At 46.6% G+C, this 15722-nt stretch overlaps 2 protein-coding genes across 11 annotated transcripts in view; both read left to right on the top strand.

Annotated features, from left to right (window-relative positions):
• Positions 1–2287, top strand: part of nup210 (nucleoporin 210) — a 49232-nt gene extending 46945 nt beyond the window's left edge. For 2 of the 8 annotated variants that reach the window (XM_064300317.1, XM_064300325.1), the window contains one exon: positions 1328–2287. The gene's annotated coding sequence lies outside the window, so the exon portion shown is untranslated. Of the gene's footprint in view, positions 1–2; positions 70–425; positions 877–1327 lie in introns of all 8 variants that reach the window. The other 6 variants (XM_064300321.1, XM_064300322.1, XM_064300323.1 and 3 more) reach the window with 6 other exon arrangements.
• Positions 2288–3177: 890 nt separating this feature from the next.
• Positions 3178–15722, top strand: part of LOC135235123 (IQ motif and SEC7 domain-containing protein 1-like) — a 27850-nt gene continuing 15305 nt past the window's right edge. The window contains exon 1 of one of the 3 annotated variants that reach the window (XM_064300328.1): positions 3178–3386. Coding sequence is in view for 1 of the 3 variants with exons in the window: in XM_064300326.1 (XP_064156396.1) it covers positions 12433–12455 (23 nt within the window). In the remaining 2 variants the exon portion in view is untranslated. Of the gene's footprint in view, positions 3387–3545; positions 3649–11833; positions 12456–15722 lie in introns of those variants that run through there. The other 2 variants (XM_064300327.1, XM_064300326.1) reach the window with 2 other exon arrangements.

A 15722-nucleotide genomic window follows, 5' to 3' on the forward strand; every position in this document is an offset into this window, starting at 1 on the left:
AGTAAGGGGCTCCTCTGAGCCGGAGTAAGGAGCTCCTCTGAGCAGAGTAAGGGGCTCCTCTGAGCCGGAGTAAGGGGCTCCTCTGAGCCGGAGTAAGGGGCTCCTCTGAGCTGGAGTAAGGGGCTCCTCTGAGCAGAGTAAGGGGCTCCTCTGAGCAGAGTAAGGGGCTCCTCTGAGCAGAGTAAGGGGCTCCTCTGAGCAGAGTAAGGAGCTCCTCTGAGCAGAGTAAGGAGCTCCTCTGAGCAGAGTAAGGGCTCCTCTGAGCAGAGTAAGGGGCTCCTCTGAGCAGAGTAAGGGGCTCCTCTGAGCAGAGTAAGGGGCTCCTCTGAGCAGAGTAAGGGGCTCCTCTGAGCAGAGTACGGGGCTCCTCTGAGCTGGAGTAAGGGGCTCCTCTGAGCTGGAGTAAGGGGCTCCTCTGAGCCGAGTAAGGGGCTCCTCTGAGCCGAGTAAGGGGCTCCTCTGAGCAGAGTAAGGGGCTCCTCTGAGCCGGAGTAAGGAGCTCCTCTGAGCAGAGTAAGGGGCTCCTCTGAGCTGGAGTAAGGGGCTCCTCTGAGCTGGAGTAAGGGGCTCCTCTGAGCAGAGTAAGGAGCTCCTCTGAGCAGAGTAAGGAGCTCCTCTGAGCAGAGTATAAGGGGCTCCTCTGAGCAGAGTAAGGGGCTCCTCTGAGCCGGAGTAAGGAGCTCCTCTGAGCAGAGTAAGGGGCTCCTCTGAGCCGGAGTAAGGGGCTCCTCTGAGCCGGAGTAAGGGGCTCCTCTGAGCCGGAGTAAGGGGCTCCTCTGAGCTTCAGTAAGGGGCTCCTCTGAGCCGAGTAAGGAGCTCCTCTGAGCTGGAGTAAGGGGCTCCTCTGAGCCGAGTAAGGAGCTCCTCTGAACTGGAGTAAGGGGCTCCTCTGAGCTGGAGTAAGGGGCTCCTCTGAGCAGAGTAAGGGGCTCCTCTGAGCCGGAGTAAGGGGCTCCTCTGAGCCGGAGTAAGGGGCTCCTCTGAGCCGGAGTAAGGGGCTCCTCTGAGCCGGAGTAAGGGGCTCCTCTGAGCCGGAGTAAGGGGCTCCTCTGAGCAGAGTAAGGAGCTCCTCTGAGCTGGAGTAAGGGGCTCCTCTGAGCAGAGTAAGGAGCTCCTCTGAGCCGAGTAAGGAGCTCCTCTGAGCCGAGTAAGGAGCTCCTCTGAGCAGAGTAAGGAGCTCCTCTGAGCTGGAGTAAGGAGCTCCTCTGAGCCGAGTAAGGGGCTCCTCTGAGCAGAGTAAGGAGCTCCTCTGAGCTGGAGTAAGGGGCTCCTCTGAGCAGAGTACGGGGCTCCTCTGAGCAGAGTAAGGAGCTCCTCTGAGCTGGAGTAAGGAGCTCCTCTGAGCCGAGTAAGGAGCTCCTCTGAGCAGAGTAAGGGGCTCCTCTGAGCAGAGTAAGGAGCTCCTCTGAGCTGGAGTAAGGGGCTCCTCTGAGCAGAGTAAGGGGCTCCTCTGAGCAGAGTACGGGGCTCCTCTGAGCAGAGTAAGGAACTCCTCTGAGCTGGAGTAAGGGGCTCCCTGTGAGTGCATGCAGAAATGTGAAGGAGCCACTGATCTCTCATCCACATCCGCCCATCAGACAGCTGTGAGCTGTGTCTGATCTGTGACTGCACTGTGTCTGATCTGTGTCTGAGCTGTGACTGCACTGTGTCTGATCTGTGACTGATCTGTGTCTGAGCTGTGATTGATCAGTGACTGATCTGTGACTGAGCTGTGTCTGATCTGTGACTGCGCTGTGTCTGATCTGTGTCCGATCTGTCTGATCTGTGTCTGATCTGTGTCTGATCTGTGACTGATCTGTGTCTGATCTGTGTCCGATCTGTCTGATCTGTGTCTGAGCTGTGTCTGATCTGTCTGAGCTGTGACTGATCTGTGTCTGAGCTGTGTCTGATCTGTGAATGAGGATTGGAATTTTTCTGTTTGCTTGAGAAAAGTGTTGATGACAGAAGTGTTTTGCCTTGGTTTTTTATGATTAAATAAATTCACATTAATATTTAAAGATTTATTTTTGAAAGCCTTTTGAGACTACAACCTTAGTGCACTGCCATATTTTGTATTTTGTTAAAACTAGGGGCATTTCTGGTAATTATCAATGACACAAAGTTGACCTCTTGAAGAATTAGAATTTTCCTGCATGTGAAACTGGTCTGTAATGTGAGTCATTCCGCTTTGGATCTCTAACTTACGCTTCTGAACACAATGAACCTGATGTAAATAATTAATGATGCTTAAAGAGCTAGCTAGGTTTTGTTTATTTTTGTGAAATAAAGTTGTTTTTTCTAAACGTTGCTTTAATGCTTCTCTTTTCGATGGTGGGTTTCTTTGGGGTTCTATTCAGTGAGAGAACCCCTGAATGCTTTTACACCCCCCCCCAAACCCCCCTGTAGGGAGTAGGGCTCTGAATCCTGAATCTTCAGTGGAGAGCTCCATAAGTCCATTTCTTTACATATTAGTACCCGTGATTGTCTTTGGACGCACGTTCTTGCTGCTTTTGTTCCAGCCAACCATGTTGTCAGGGAAGTCTGAATTGAGTTTATTAAAATGTTTAATTTCTGAATCCAGCGGCTTTAACAACTGACACCCTCGTTTTAACGTCCAGAACTCTGAATACCGAACACAAGTGCATCAAAAGTAAAACCCCTTACTTGTCCAACGTGAAATAAATTTTGTTGATTTCATGTGTTATTATGAAAGATATTAAATCGCCAAATTCTTGATAGGCAGATCAACCTGTTAGATCCACCTTTGTCAAAATGTACAACTCACCTCCAGATTAAAATTTAGGGATTTATGAAGTTATAACAAGTATGCTAAAGACCAAGGTTCACTACCTTAAAGAGAAAACAATATTACAGACATCGACAGGTTAAAGTCACAAAAGAAATGAAAGTGTGTGTGTGCATGTGCACACATGATGTTTAGTTGACAACCTGAGGAACATTAAATCCTCTTGTGCAAAATCAAAATATGTTTCACGAATTTTGAAACCTGTGTAGACATCACTTCATTGTATACTAGTTTTTTTCTTTTATTTCAAAATTGATTTACAGTGTAGAGACTAGTGTGTCCGATTCAAATAAATCTTAAATGCCGGTAATAATTACATAATCCAAATCCAAACCAAAAACATGAATGTGCCAAACGAACAACTGTGGGGATTATCATTAAAGGGTTAAATCGGATACCCATTCCTCTGTCTAAGAGAGCTGTGGTGCAGAGACTCTTAAGTGCGTGCATCTGCAGACGAACGTCTGGTAACTTCACCCGAGCTCTGTGAACCTCCACCGAGCGTAAACAATGGCTTAGCGGAGTTGGCACATCTGCCAGAGTCAGCCGTGGAGCCGGAGGCAGCGGAGCGGAGCGGAAACGCGGACACGCCGGGGGCACGGTGAGATGTACTGCCCGATCGCAACCCAAAGCAAGGCTGCAGAGTATCTAAAGCAGCTCAACCGAATCGTTGACACGCAACAGGACCTGCTAAAAAAGCAAGAGAAACGGATTGGGGAGCTTGAGCTGCAACTGTGCGTGCTACGCCGGAAGAATTCATGTCTGACAGACAAACACCTTCGACACCTGGCGACATGCAGCCTACGACAAGGCAACGTTCACCCCAGATTAGGAGCTATAAACGAACATGTGATTCAGGGAAAGTGAGTCATTTTTTTAGTCATTCTATTACATCAGAGAGCTGATGTTAAAAGGTTGGCTATTAACGAATTACTGCTCGGGACCAAAAGCCCATGTGTAGCGTCAAGCTAGAGAGGGGACGTGATGTTTGCGACTCTGCTCCTTGCCGCTACAGGCTGCGGGGAGGCGTCGTTGACTAGACCGCTGATCCGTCATTCAATGATTATAATGCCGACGGGGTTGTAGGTTCTGTAAAACTCATGCTGTCTTTATATCGTTGGCTATCGTCTTCGCTAATCGCCTACTCTGTTGGGTTAAACAGAAATTAGCAAAACATAGTTTTCGTCTGTTTTCTATGCACTGTTGCATTTCTGTGCCCTTTGAAAACAGAATTTTGTCGTTTTAAACACCATATAACTAGATGTATTGATCAGAACTTTTATGGATATTAAATGTTAACCCGAGCCCACAGTTTTACGTGTTATCTGCAAACTGGTCCATGTAGGTAGAAAATAACAATGTTTCTAAACCTTGAAATAACTGCACGAAGTGTTGCGCTAATGATTACTCCCCAATTTTAAAATGATTCGTGCAGACAATCGGAATTACGATCACATTATCACGTGCTGAAGCTGCAAGTAAAAACCGACACTCAGGTCTGTATAGTGACGCGCGCAGCTTCCAAGAGTAGTTTTGCATAGCACGTGCTCCAGAGGTAAATAGAACCGTTTTCCACTCCTACTACTGGGGAATGTTTGTCATCAACTTGACTGTTCCAGAGGTGCCTGTGGCCTTATTACATTACATTACATTACAATCACGTAGCAGACGTTCTTGTATAGAGCAACATACAGAAGTAGATAACATCTGTGCAAATCTCAGGAATTCAAAAATATGATACCACCAATAAGCCCATTAATAATCAATAAGTGTACTGTTATCCTAAAAAATTACAATTTGTATTTTAACTAAAGAAAGTAGCTTACCCTTTGACAGGTATTCGGGTAACCTATCTTTACTTCGTTATCAATAAAACATTATTCAAAAGGAAGTTAAAGGGAAAAAGGAAGGTTGTCTAGAGCAGGTGAGGGGAGCTGTGGTGCAGTCTGCTGAGGTGAGTCTTCAGACTGTGTTGGGAGATGGGCAGGGTTTCTGCTGTTCTGTCTGTTGTGGGAAGCTCATTCTATCACTGGGGTAGCAGAATGAAGGGATCTGGTAGGTGTGTAGTGTCTGATGATCTTTTGATATATAACAGTGCTGTCCCTTTAGCTGCCTGATAGATGAGCACCATGGTTTTGAATTTGGTGTGAGCTGATACTGGTATCCAGTGGAGGGAGAGGAGAAGGGAAGTGACATGAATCTAGGGAGGTTGTAGATCAGGTGAGCAGCAGCGTTCTGGAGGAGGTCTGATGGTGGAGGCAGGTAGGCCAGCGAGGGAGTTGCAGTAGTCCAGGTGGGAGATGAGCACCTAGGCTAAGAGATGTGCTGAGCAGATGCTGTACAGGCCGAGTCTGGATGCCATGCAAACTGCCACTACGTTCTTGGAGAGGGACGGTTTGTCCAGCACCACTGATTCCTGGCAGATGAAGAGGGCGAGTTTGTGGTGCCGTCTAGGGCGAAGGACAGGCCCAGCAGGGTGAAGGATTGGCCCAGCAGGGGGAGGACAGGTCCAGCAGGGTGAAGGACAGGTTCAGCGGGGGGGACAGGGACAGGTCCAGCAGGGCGAAGGACAGGCCCAGCAGGGTGAAGGATTGGCCCAGCAGGGTGAAGGACAGGTTCAGCGGGGGGGGACAGGGACAGGTCCAGCAGGGTGAAGGACAGGCCCAGCAGGGTGAAGGACAGGTCCAGCAGGGGGAGGACGTGGGTAGGAAGCGAAGAATCTGAGTTTTAGCCAAGTTGAGCCTTAGCTGTGCTGAGACCAGTGTAGCAGAGGCACTGGCATAATTTCAGCTTCAAAGGTGGGAGGGGGCGCATAAGGGTGCCATGAGTGCGGGTGGGGGGTGAATGGTGGTTTGGCAATCCTCCCCAATGAAAATTTTATTATTAATGAAGTCGATCCTGCGTTTCAGTGCCACACACACACACACACTCGCATCCACACACACACAACTACACCCACACACTCACCTGCACCCATAGTATTTCCAGAAATATGCTCCCTGCTCCCCCCCCCCCCCCCATGTCATTCTTCATGGTGCAACCCAGGATCTGTGAGGTATTAAGGTAAGGTCATCCAGATGAAGAAGTAACTACAAGTGTGTAAATGTGTGAAACGGTTTGTAGCATACCTACTGTAGGTACACACTCAGTCACATCATTCTTCAGAAAAGGACAGAAAGAGGAATGAGAACTAAGCAAGTGTTCGTGATTCTGTGATCTTTATTAAACCTGGCATGGCTCATTATGACAAATTGGAGGTCATGCCAGTCTTAAGACATGAAAACTGAACTCAGATTAACATCTAGGCCAGCATCAGATTGAAAATGAAGGTGGGATCCTAAGAGGAAATCTTTAACAGCCTCCTAATGTTAGCTTTGGGGTGGGTTCTTTTAAGGTCCTAATTTTAGTTTTGGGGCAGGTTCTTTAAAGGTTCTAATTTTAGCTTTGGGACGGCTTCTTTAAGGGTCCTAATGGTAGCTTTGGGGCGGGTTCTTTAAGGGTCCAAATGGTAGCTTTGGGGTGGGTTCTTTAAAGGTCCTAATGTTAGCTTTGGGGCGGGTTCTTTAAAGGTCCTAATGTTAGCTTTGGGGCGGGTTCTTTAAGGGTCCAAATGGTAGCTTTGGGGCAGGTTCTTTAAAGGTCCTAATGTTAGCTTTGGGGCGGGTTCTTTAAAGTGACGGACCCCCCCCCCTTCACCAGTGCACTGGGAGGGACTGCATGGTGCATTTGCTGATATACCACCAAGCGGAAATCCAGGGTCTTGTCATAGTTCAAAATGCGGGGTGCTGGCTATAGCCAGACAGTGAGGACATGTCTTTGTCTACAGCAGGTCATGTGTGCTGTTTTATGATAAATAAACAGGCAGCGGTAGCATGTAGCAGGTAGCAGTAGCCTACAGCCTGAAGCAGTAGGCTACAGGTAGCAGGGGTAAATGGAAGGGTAGAACTAAAGAGTAGCAGGTAGCAGTAGCCTACAGCTTGTAAAAGTACAGATATCAGGGTTAGAACTAAAGAGTAGCATGTAGCAGGTAGCAGTACCCCACAGCCTGTAGAAGTACAGGTGTCAGGGTTAGAAGTGAAGAGTAGCATGTAGCAGTAGCAGATGATGAAGTGTGTAGCATCTGCTACCTGATACTGCTACTGCTACTGCTTAGGCTACCTGCCTCTGCTACCTACTACTGGCACTGCTATTGCTGCCTCCTACGACTCTTAACACTAAACGCTGCTACTACTACCTGCTCGAGTCCTGCGAGTTTCTTGCTGCTGCTGCGGCTAATGTGTTTGCTACATGCTACTGCTACTTGCTACAGTGTGTGCTGTCACTCTAGTATCAAACGGTAACCAACTGGTCAATTTGTAAAAGCCAATTATAATGCCACTAATCATCAGCTAACTGATTTTTTTATCTGTGACCACTAAATCAGGAATATTTCCAGCCTCCCAGCAGCATCATGGTGTGTTGTGTGTGGTGAAAATTAAATTCAGTCAGTTCAATTCATCAAGTGTTTCCAAGGAAACCAAGTGCATGTGGTAGTATTAATGACAGTAGTTATTTCTGTTAGTATCACTGCTGTAAGAATGTGCGTTGTTCTGTAGGGATGTGGATGTGCGTGCAGAGGGTTTTAATGTGAACAGGGGGAGGGGAGGTTATTGCGGACCTTGCAAGGCACACATTAGTATTCTACACTGTACAGGTGTTTATATTCACTGCAAATCGATATGCTGCAGAATACATGCTCTGTGTTTTCAGTTCTTGGAGTGGGAACCAGAGGCTCCTTCTCCAGTCCAGATTGCCCACCTCTCTTGTGAATATGAGGTCAAATTTTAGAAAAGCTTGTTCGTTTCTTATGTTCACTGCATCATTACACTCATGTAAGAACACTGCCATCTGCTGGACTGGTTTAGAAAGTGCATGAGAATTTCATCATTTATTCAGATCGGTACCAAATGTTCTACAGGAAAATAAGCTGTTAGGGTTATTAGTATTTCCTTATAATATAGCACCACATCTTCCATTTGGTTCTGTAATTGTTTCAAGAGCTGTAGGAACACATTTTTTGCCTGAAATAAAAATAAAATCATATTTTTAACATTTCAAATACACTGGATGAGTGATTTCCCACCCACTCAGGCATGCTATTTTAACATAATCATTAAACAAGTGACCTAATGCACATTATGTTTTGGACTGGTTCAGTGCTATGGGGCATGTTGTGGATTGGACTGGTTCAGCGCTGTGGAGCATGTTGTGTATTGGACTGGTTCAGCGCTATGGAGCAGGTTCAGTGCTGTGGAGCATGTTGTGTATTGGACTGGTTCAGTGCTGTGGAGCATGTTGTGTATTGGACTGGTTCAGTGCTGTGGAGCATGTTGTGGATTGGACTGGTTCAGTGATGTGGAGCATGTTGTGGATTGGACTGGTTGTGTATTGGACTGGTTCAGTGCTGTGGAGCATGTTGTGTATTGGACTGGTTCAGCGCTATGGAGCATGTTGTGTATTGGACTGGTTCAGTGCTGTGGAGCATGTTGTGGATTGGACTGGTTCAGTGCTATGGAGCATGTTGTGGATTGGACTGGTTGTGGATTGGACTGGTTCAGTGCTGTGGAGCATGTTGTGGATTGGACTGGTTCAGCGCTATGGAGCATGTTGTGGATTGGAGTGGTTCAGTGCTATGGAGCATGTTGTGTATTGGACTGGTTCAGCGCTATGGAGCATGTTGTGTATTGGACTGGTTCAGTGCTGTGGAGCATGTTGTGTATTGGACTGGTTCAGTGCTATGGAGCATGTTGTGTATTGGACTGGTTCAGTGCTGTGGAGCATGTTGTGTATTGGACTGGTTGTGTATTGGACTGGTTCAGTGCTGTGGAGCATGTTGTGTATTGGACTGGTTGTGTATTGGACTGGTTCAGTCCTGTGGAGCATGTTGTGTATTGGACTGGTTCAGCATGTTGTGTATTGGACTGGTTCAGTGCTGTGGAGCATGTTGTGTATTGGACTGGTTCAGTGCTGTGGAGCATGTTGTGTATTGGACTGGTTCAGTGCTGTGGAGCATGTTGTGTATTGGACTGGTTCAGTGCTGTGGAGCATGTTGTGGATTGGACTGGTTCAGTGCTGTGGAGCATGTTGTGTATTGGACTGGTTGTGTATCGGACTGGTTCAGTGCTGTGGAGCATGTTGTGGATTGGATTCGTTCAGTGCTGTGGAGCATGTTGTGTATTGGACTGGTTCAGTGCTATGGAGCAGGTTGTGTATTGGACTGGTTGTGTATTGGACTGGTTCAGTGCTGTGGAGCATGTTGTGTATTGGACTGGTTCAGCGCTATGGAGCAGGTTGTGTATTGGACTGGTTGTGTATTGGACTGGTCCAGTGCTGTGGAGCATGTTGTGTATTGGACTGGTTCAGTGCTGTGGAGCATGTTGTGTATTGGACTGGTTGTGTATTGGACTGGTTCAGTGCTGTGGAGCATGTTGTGTATTGGACTGGTTCAGTGCTGTGGAGCATGTTGTGTATTGGACTGGTTCAATGCTGTGGAGCAGGTTGTGTATTGGACTGGTTGTGTATTGGACTGGTTCAGTGCTGTGGAGCAGGTTGTGTATTGGACTGGTTCAGTGCTGTGGAGCATGTTGTATATTGGACTGGTTCAGCGCTATGGAGCGTGTTGTGGATTGGACTGGTTCAGTGCTGTGGAGCATGTTGTGTATTGGACTGGTTCAGCGCTATGGAGCATGTTGTGTATTGGACTGGTTCAGTGCTGTGGAGCATGTTGTGTATTGGACTGGTTCAGCGCTATGGAGCATGTTGTGTATTGGACTGGTTCAGTGCTGTGGAGCATGTTGTGTATTGGACTGGTTGTGTATCGGACTGGTTCAGTGCTGTGGAGTATGTTGTGGATTGGACTCGTTCAGTGCTGTGGAGCATGTTGTGGATTGGACTGGTTCAGTGCTGTGGAGCATGTTGTGTATTGGACTGGTTGTGTATTGGACTGGTTCAGCGCTATGGAGCATGTTGTGTATTGGAGTGGTTCAGTGCTGTGGAGCATGTTGTGTATTGGACTGGTTGTGTATTGGACTGGTTCAGTGCTGTGGAGCATGTTGTGTATTGGACTGGTTCAGTGCTGTGGAGCATGTTGTGTATTGGACTGGTTCAGTGCTGTGGAGCATGTTGTGTATTGGACTGGTTCAGCGCTGTGGAGCATGTTGTGTATTGGACTGGTTCAGCGCTATGGAGCATGTTGTGTATTGGACTGGTTCAGCGCTATGGAGCATGTTGTGTATTGGACTGGTTCAGTGCTGTGGAGCATGTTGTGTATTGGACTGGTTCAGCGCTGTGGAGCATGTTGTGTATTGGACAGGTTCAGCGCTATGGAGCATGTTGTGTATTGGACTGGTTCAGTGCTATGGAGCATGTTGTGTATTGGACTGGTTGTGTATTGGACTGGTTCAGTGCTGTGGAGCATGTTGTGTATTGGACTGGTTCAGCGCTATGGAGCAGGTTGTGTATTGGACTGGTTGTGTATTGGACTGGTTCAGCGCTGTGGAGCATGTTGTGTATTGGACTGGTTCAGCGCTATGTAGCATGTTGTGTATTGGACTGGTTTAGTGCTGTGGAGCATGTTGTGTATTGGACTGGTTCAGTGCTGTGGATGATGTTGTATATTGGTTGTGTATTGGACTAGTTCAGTGCTGTGGAGCATGCTGTGTATTGGACTGGTTCAGTGCTGTGGAGCATGTTGTGTATTGGACTGGTTCAGTGCTGTGGAGCATGTTGTGTATTGGACTGGTTGTGTATTGGACTGGTTCAGTGCTGTGGAGCATGTTGTGTATTGGACTGGTTCAGTGCCGTGGAGCATGTTGTGTATTGGACTGGTTCAGCGCTATGGAGCATGTTGTGTATTGGACTGGTTCAGTGCTGTGGAGCATGTTGTGTATTGGACTGGTTCAGTGATGTGGAGCATGTTGTGTATTGGACTGGTTGTGTATTGGACTGGTTCAGCGCTATGGAGCAGGTTGTGTATTGGACTGGTTCAGTGGTATGGAGTAGGTTGTGTATTGGACTGGTTCAGCGCTATAGAGCAGGTTGTGTATTGGACTCGTTGTGTATTGGACTGGTTCAGTGCTATGGAGCAGGTTGTGTATTGGACTGGTTGTGTATTGGACTGGTTCAGTGCTGTGGAGCATGTTGTGTATTGGACTGGTTCAGCGCTATGGAGCAGGTTGTGTATTGGACTGGTTGTGTATTGGACTGGTCCAGTGCTGTGGAGCATGTTGTGTATTGGACTGGTTAAGTGCTGTGGAGCATGTTGTGTATTGGACTGGTTGTGTATTGGACTGGTTCAGTGCTGTGGAGCATGTTGTGTATTGGACTGGTTCAATGCTGTGGAGCAGGTTGTGTATTGGACTGGTTGTGTATTGGACTGGTTCAGTGCTGTGGAGCAGGTTGTGTATTGGACTGGTTCAGTGCTGTGGAGCATGTTGTGTATTGGACTGGTTGTGTATTGGACTGGTTCAGCCCTATGGAGCGTAACCTTAGTTACATAATGCATCATCTTGCTGTGTATCTGTGTGTCTGAAAACAGCAACATGATACATGTATGACAGTGCTACTGGCCATGTTTGCATCTGACAATATATTCAAGAAAATCAAAACTGCTTTCATGCAAGACCTGATCTGCTCATCAGCTGTTATGCAATCACGAAGGAGCGTCTATGATTAATGTACTTATTTATTTATTATTAATGTACTGGGAAGTGTAGTCTTTATGACTGTATAAAAAAAGAAGTCTCTTTAATAAAGAATTATTTTTATATTATTTGAATCACATATTAGATATTTAAAAAGCAAAATTGCTTTTCTGAACATTATGTATAATATTTATATTTCAATTATTTTTCATAATGTTTCCTTTTCATATGTCATCGTGTTTTCATTATCATATATTTTTGTTGCTGCAGTGTTTCATTTGTGTGTGTGTTTGTGTGTGTTTTAAACTATATGTGTTTGAGTCAGGGCAGGTCATTTATTTTATTTTATCTTTTTATTTAACCTTTATTTAACCAGGGTAGTCACACTGAGATTGACATCTCTTTTGCAAGTGAACCCTGAAGCTTAGATGTCTTTGGACATCCATCCTGAAAGGCCAGTCAGTATGTGTGCTTTAGAGACAGAAACAATATCACTTCACAACAAATAAATGAATCTGCCTTTAACACCTCCTTCCTGTTTCCATGGAGACCAAATGGCCAATCATCTGTCACTGCTCTGGGCTGTACCACAGCTTGTAGAGGAGAGGGGGGTGAGTGGCAGCCCGGTGCATTATGAGTAGAATGGCAGGTGTGGAATGGTGTGGGGTGTCCTGAGGCAGGGCTGTGAGGACAGGGCTGTTGCGAGGCTCATGCGCCGCTGGATTCGGGCTCTCAAACCCCGCTGGCGTTGGCTTGCGTGTCTGATGCTGATTACATCACAGGCAGCTGACTGTGCTGTACCACTGAGCGAAAGTGTGAATGAGCAGGACATGCATGTGAGCGTGTGTGTATGCGCGCGTGCGTGAGCGTGTGTGTATGCGCGTGTGTGTGAGCGCGTGCTCTGCAGTACCCTGACGTCTCTGCAGTCTCTTCCCTTCTCAGTCCTGACCCAGGCTCAGCAGGGCTATGGACCGTAGGCTGGGCCATATGTGAGTACTCGTCTGTTTCTGTGTGCAGAGGGGAGGGAGGGGGCTGGGGAGCTGGTGGGGGCTGTTTGATTGGGAGGCTGAGGGGGTTAATGTTGCAGTGTCTTTCAACTCTGCATGCATCTCTGTTACACTGTGTGCGCGTGTGTGTGCAGGATGTCATTGCATCGTTCTCAGGGACATAGAGATGGAAATGCCTTGTGGATGTTTCGGTTTGCGTTTAAATTATTTCAATAGAGAGAAATGACTGTCTATTAAAATGGCATTCTTACTGCAGGGAAATACTCCAAATCAGTTCGAGATTAAAATAGTGTGTGTGCTAGTGTGTGTGTTTGCACGTGTGTATGCATATATATGTGTGTGTGTGGCACGCGCACGCGCATGTGTATGTGTGTGTACATGCTTGTGTATGTGCATGAGTGCATATGTGTGTGCATATATACACATGTATGTGTGTATGCTGATGTGCGTGTGTGTATGTGTGCATTTGTGTGCGTGTGCGCGAGCAAGTGTGTGTGCGTCTGTGTGTGTGTTTGTGTGTGTGTGCGTGCGTTTTTGTGTGTGTGTGCATTTGTGTGTGTGTGTGTGTTAGTGTGTTTGTTTGTGTATGTTTGTGTGTGTGTGTGTGTGTGTGTGCGCGTGTGTGTTTGTGTGTGTGTTTGTGTGTACCTGCTTACGTGCATGCGTACGTGCATGTGCGTGTGTGTTTGTGTGTGTGCGTTTGTTTGTGTGTGTGTGTGTGTGTGTGTGTGTGTGTGTGTGCGTGCGTGCGTGCATTTCTGTGCGTGCGTGCGTTTGTGTGTGTGTTTGTGTGTGTGTATGTGTGTGTACATGCTTGTGTATGTGCATGAGTGCATATGTGTGTGCATATATACACGTGTATGTGTGTATGCTGATGTGCGTGTGTGTATGTGTGCATTTGTGTGTGCGTGCGTGCGTGTGCATGTGTGTTTGTGTGTGTGCTTGTGTGTGTGTGTTTGTGTGTGTGTGCGTACGTTTGTGTGTTTGTGTGTGTGCATTTGTGTATATGCATATGTGCGTGTGTGTATGTGTGCATTTGTGTGTGTGTGCGTGTGTGTGTGTTCATGCGTGCGTTTTTGTGTGTGTGTTTGTGTGTGTGTATGTTTGTGTGTGTGTGCGTGCGTTTGTGTGTTTGTGTGTGTGCATTTGTGTGTGTGTGTGTGTTAGTGTGTTTGTTTGTGTATGTGTGTGTGTGTGTGCGCGTGTGTGTTTGTGTGTGTGTTTGTTTGTGTGTACCTGCTTACGTGCATACGTACGTGCATGTGCGTGTGTGTTTGTGTGTGTGCGTTTGTATGCGTGCGTGCGTGCGTGCGTGTTTGTGCGTGCGTGCATTTGTGTGCGTGCATGCGTTTGTGCGTGCGTTTGTGTGTGTGCGTGTGTGCATGCGTTTGTGTGTGTGCGTGTGTGCGTGCATGTGTGTGTGCGTGTTTGTGCGTGCGTGCGTGCTGGCGCTGTGGGGACTAGCTGGGATTGTCAGGATGAAACTGTAATTCCCACAGTACAGTACTGTCACAAATCATGGAAACACTGCTTTAAACAGTTTGATTATTAATACAATATTTTGGAACAAAATCTCTTTTCGTCATTATAAATGTAACATGTAATAAATGTAATATTAACATAAAACAAAAATGAATTAATAATTTCCATTTGTGTTAAACAAGTAATAATCATTACACCTTCTCATATTTTAGTTCATACCTACATAATGTGCAGTGTAATGTATCTTATTGTAGGAAATTTTATACAGTAAAAAAAAAAAAGACAGACATGCCCTGAACAGATAGACAGACATACATGCACTCTGACAGACAGACAGACAGACATGCGCTCTGACAGACAGACAGACAGACATGCGCTCAGACAGACAGACAGACAGACATGCGCTCTGACACAGACAGACAGACAGACATGCACTCAGACAGACAGACAGACATGCACTTTGACAGACAGACAGACAGAGAGACATGCACTCTGACAGACAGACAGACATACATGCACTCTGACAGACAGACAGACAGAGAGACATGCACTCTGACAGACAGACGGACAGACAGACAGACAGAGAGACATGCGCTCTGACATGGACAGACAGACAGACAGACAGACATGCACTCTGACAGACAGACAGACAGACATGCATTCTGACAGACAGACATGCACTCAGACAGACAGACAGGCGCTCTGACAGAGACAGACAGACAGACATGCACTCTGACAGACAGACAGATAGACAGACATGCGCTCTGACAGAGACAGACAGACAGACAGACATGCACTCTGACAGACAGACAGATAGACAGACATGCACTCTGACAGACAGACAGACAGGCATTCGCTCTGACAGACAGACAGACGGACATGCACTCAGACACACAGACAGACAGACATGCACTCAGGATGCTTCCCAGCTGGTGAGGGGAACAGAACGCAGCCAGAGACATTGTCTCTGCACTCTCCTCATTATGCTGGAGATCATGTGACCATTTCAAGGGCAGGGTTTGTGTGGATTGACCCTTGGTGTGACAGTGACAGACTGACCTCTCTGTGCAAGAATCAGCTGGGAGGCGTGTGTGTGTGTATGTGTGTTTTATTTAGGGTGGACCTAGCTTGTGGTTGTGAAACCAAAGTGAGTCACATGGATGTGGTGGGCCAATGAGAATGAGCGAGTGTCTGAGGGAAAGTGTACCTGACAGTCTGACTGTCTGTGGGTGTTTCTGATTGGTCAAACAGGGCAGTGCAGGGTGGAGTGGTAGCTGCCCTTGCTGATTTTAGCCAAAATGGTTCACTAGTTCCCTATATAGTGGACTACCTCGGGTGTCAGCCATTTGCTATAAAGTCCACTAGTGCGCCATTTTGGACACCGTCCATGTATATGTGTTACCCAGATAAACATAGTGCATTGTAGGATGCAGAGCCAAATGGTGCAGGTATGCTCTTGGTAAAAAAAAGAACCATCAGTTTATTGAACAATTGAAAGGATTATATGATATTATAGTTTGTGTTTCTATGTAGGTGTCGACAGGGAACTTGCATGAAAGGAATATTTAAAAATCACTAGTTAAGAAAAAATGTGCAATTGTGTGTCTAAGATATAATGAGGTGAAAACATTTTTTTGAATCTGTAGCAAATTCTTAGAATAAAAGCAAAGCTGCATTTATATTTCAGCTGATTAATATTACGTTTTCACAGACATGTTAAGTGGGTTGGTTTGACATTATTGGACAGCTGGTGAAAATCTATTTTCC

This window comes from Anguilla rostrata, chromosome 11 (assembly GCF_018555375.3).
Source record: "Anguilla rostrata isolate EN2019 chromosome 11, ASM1855537v3, whole genome shotgun sequence".
Classification (NCBI taxonomy): Eukaryota; Metazoa; Chordata; class Actinopteri; order Anguilliformes; family Anguillidae; genus Anguilla; species Anguilla rostrata.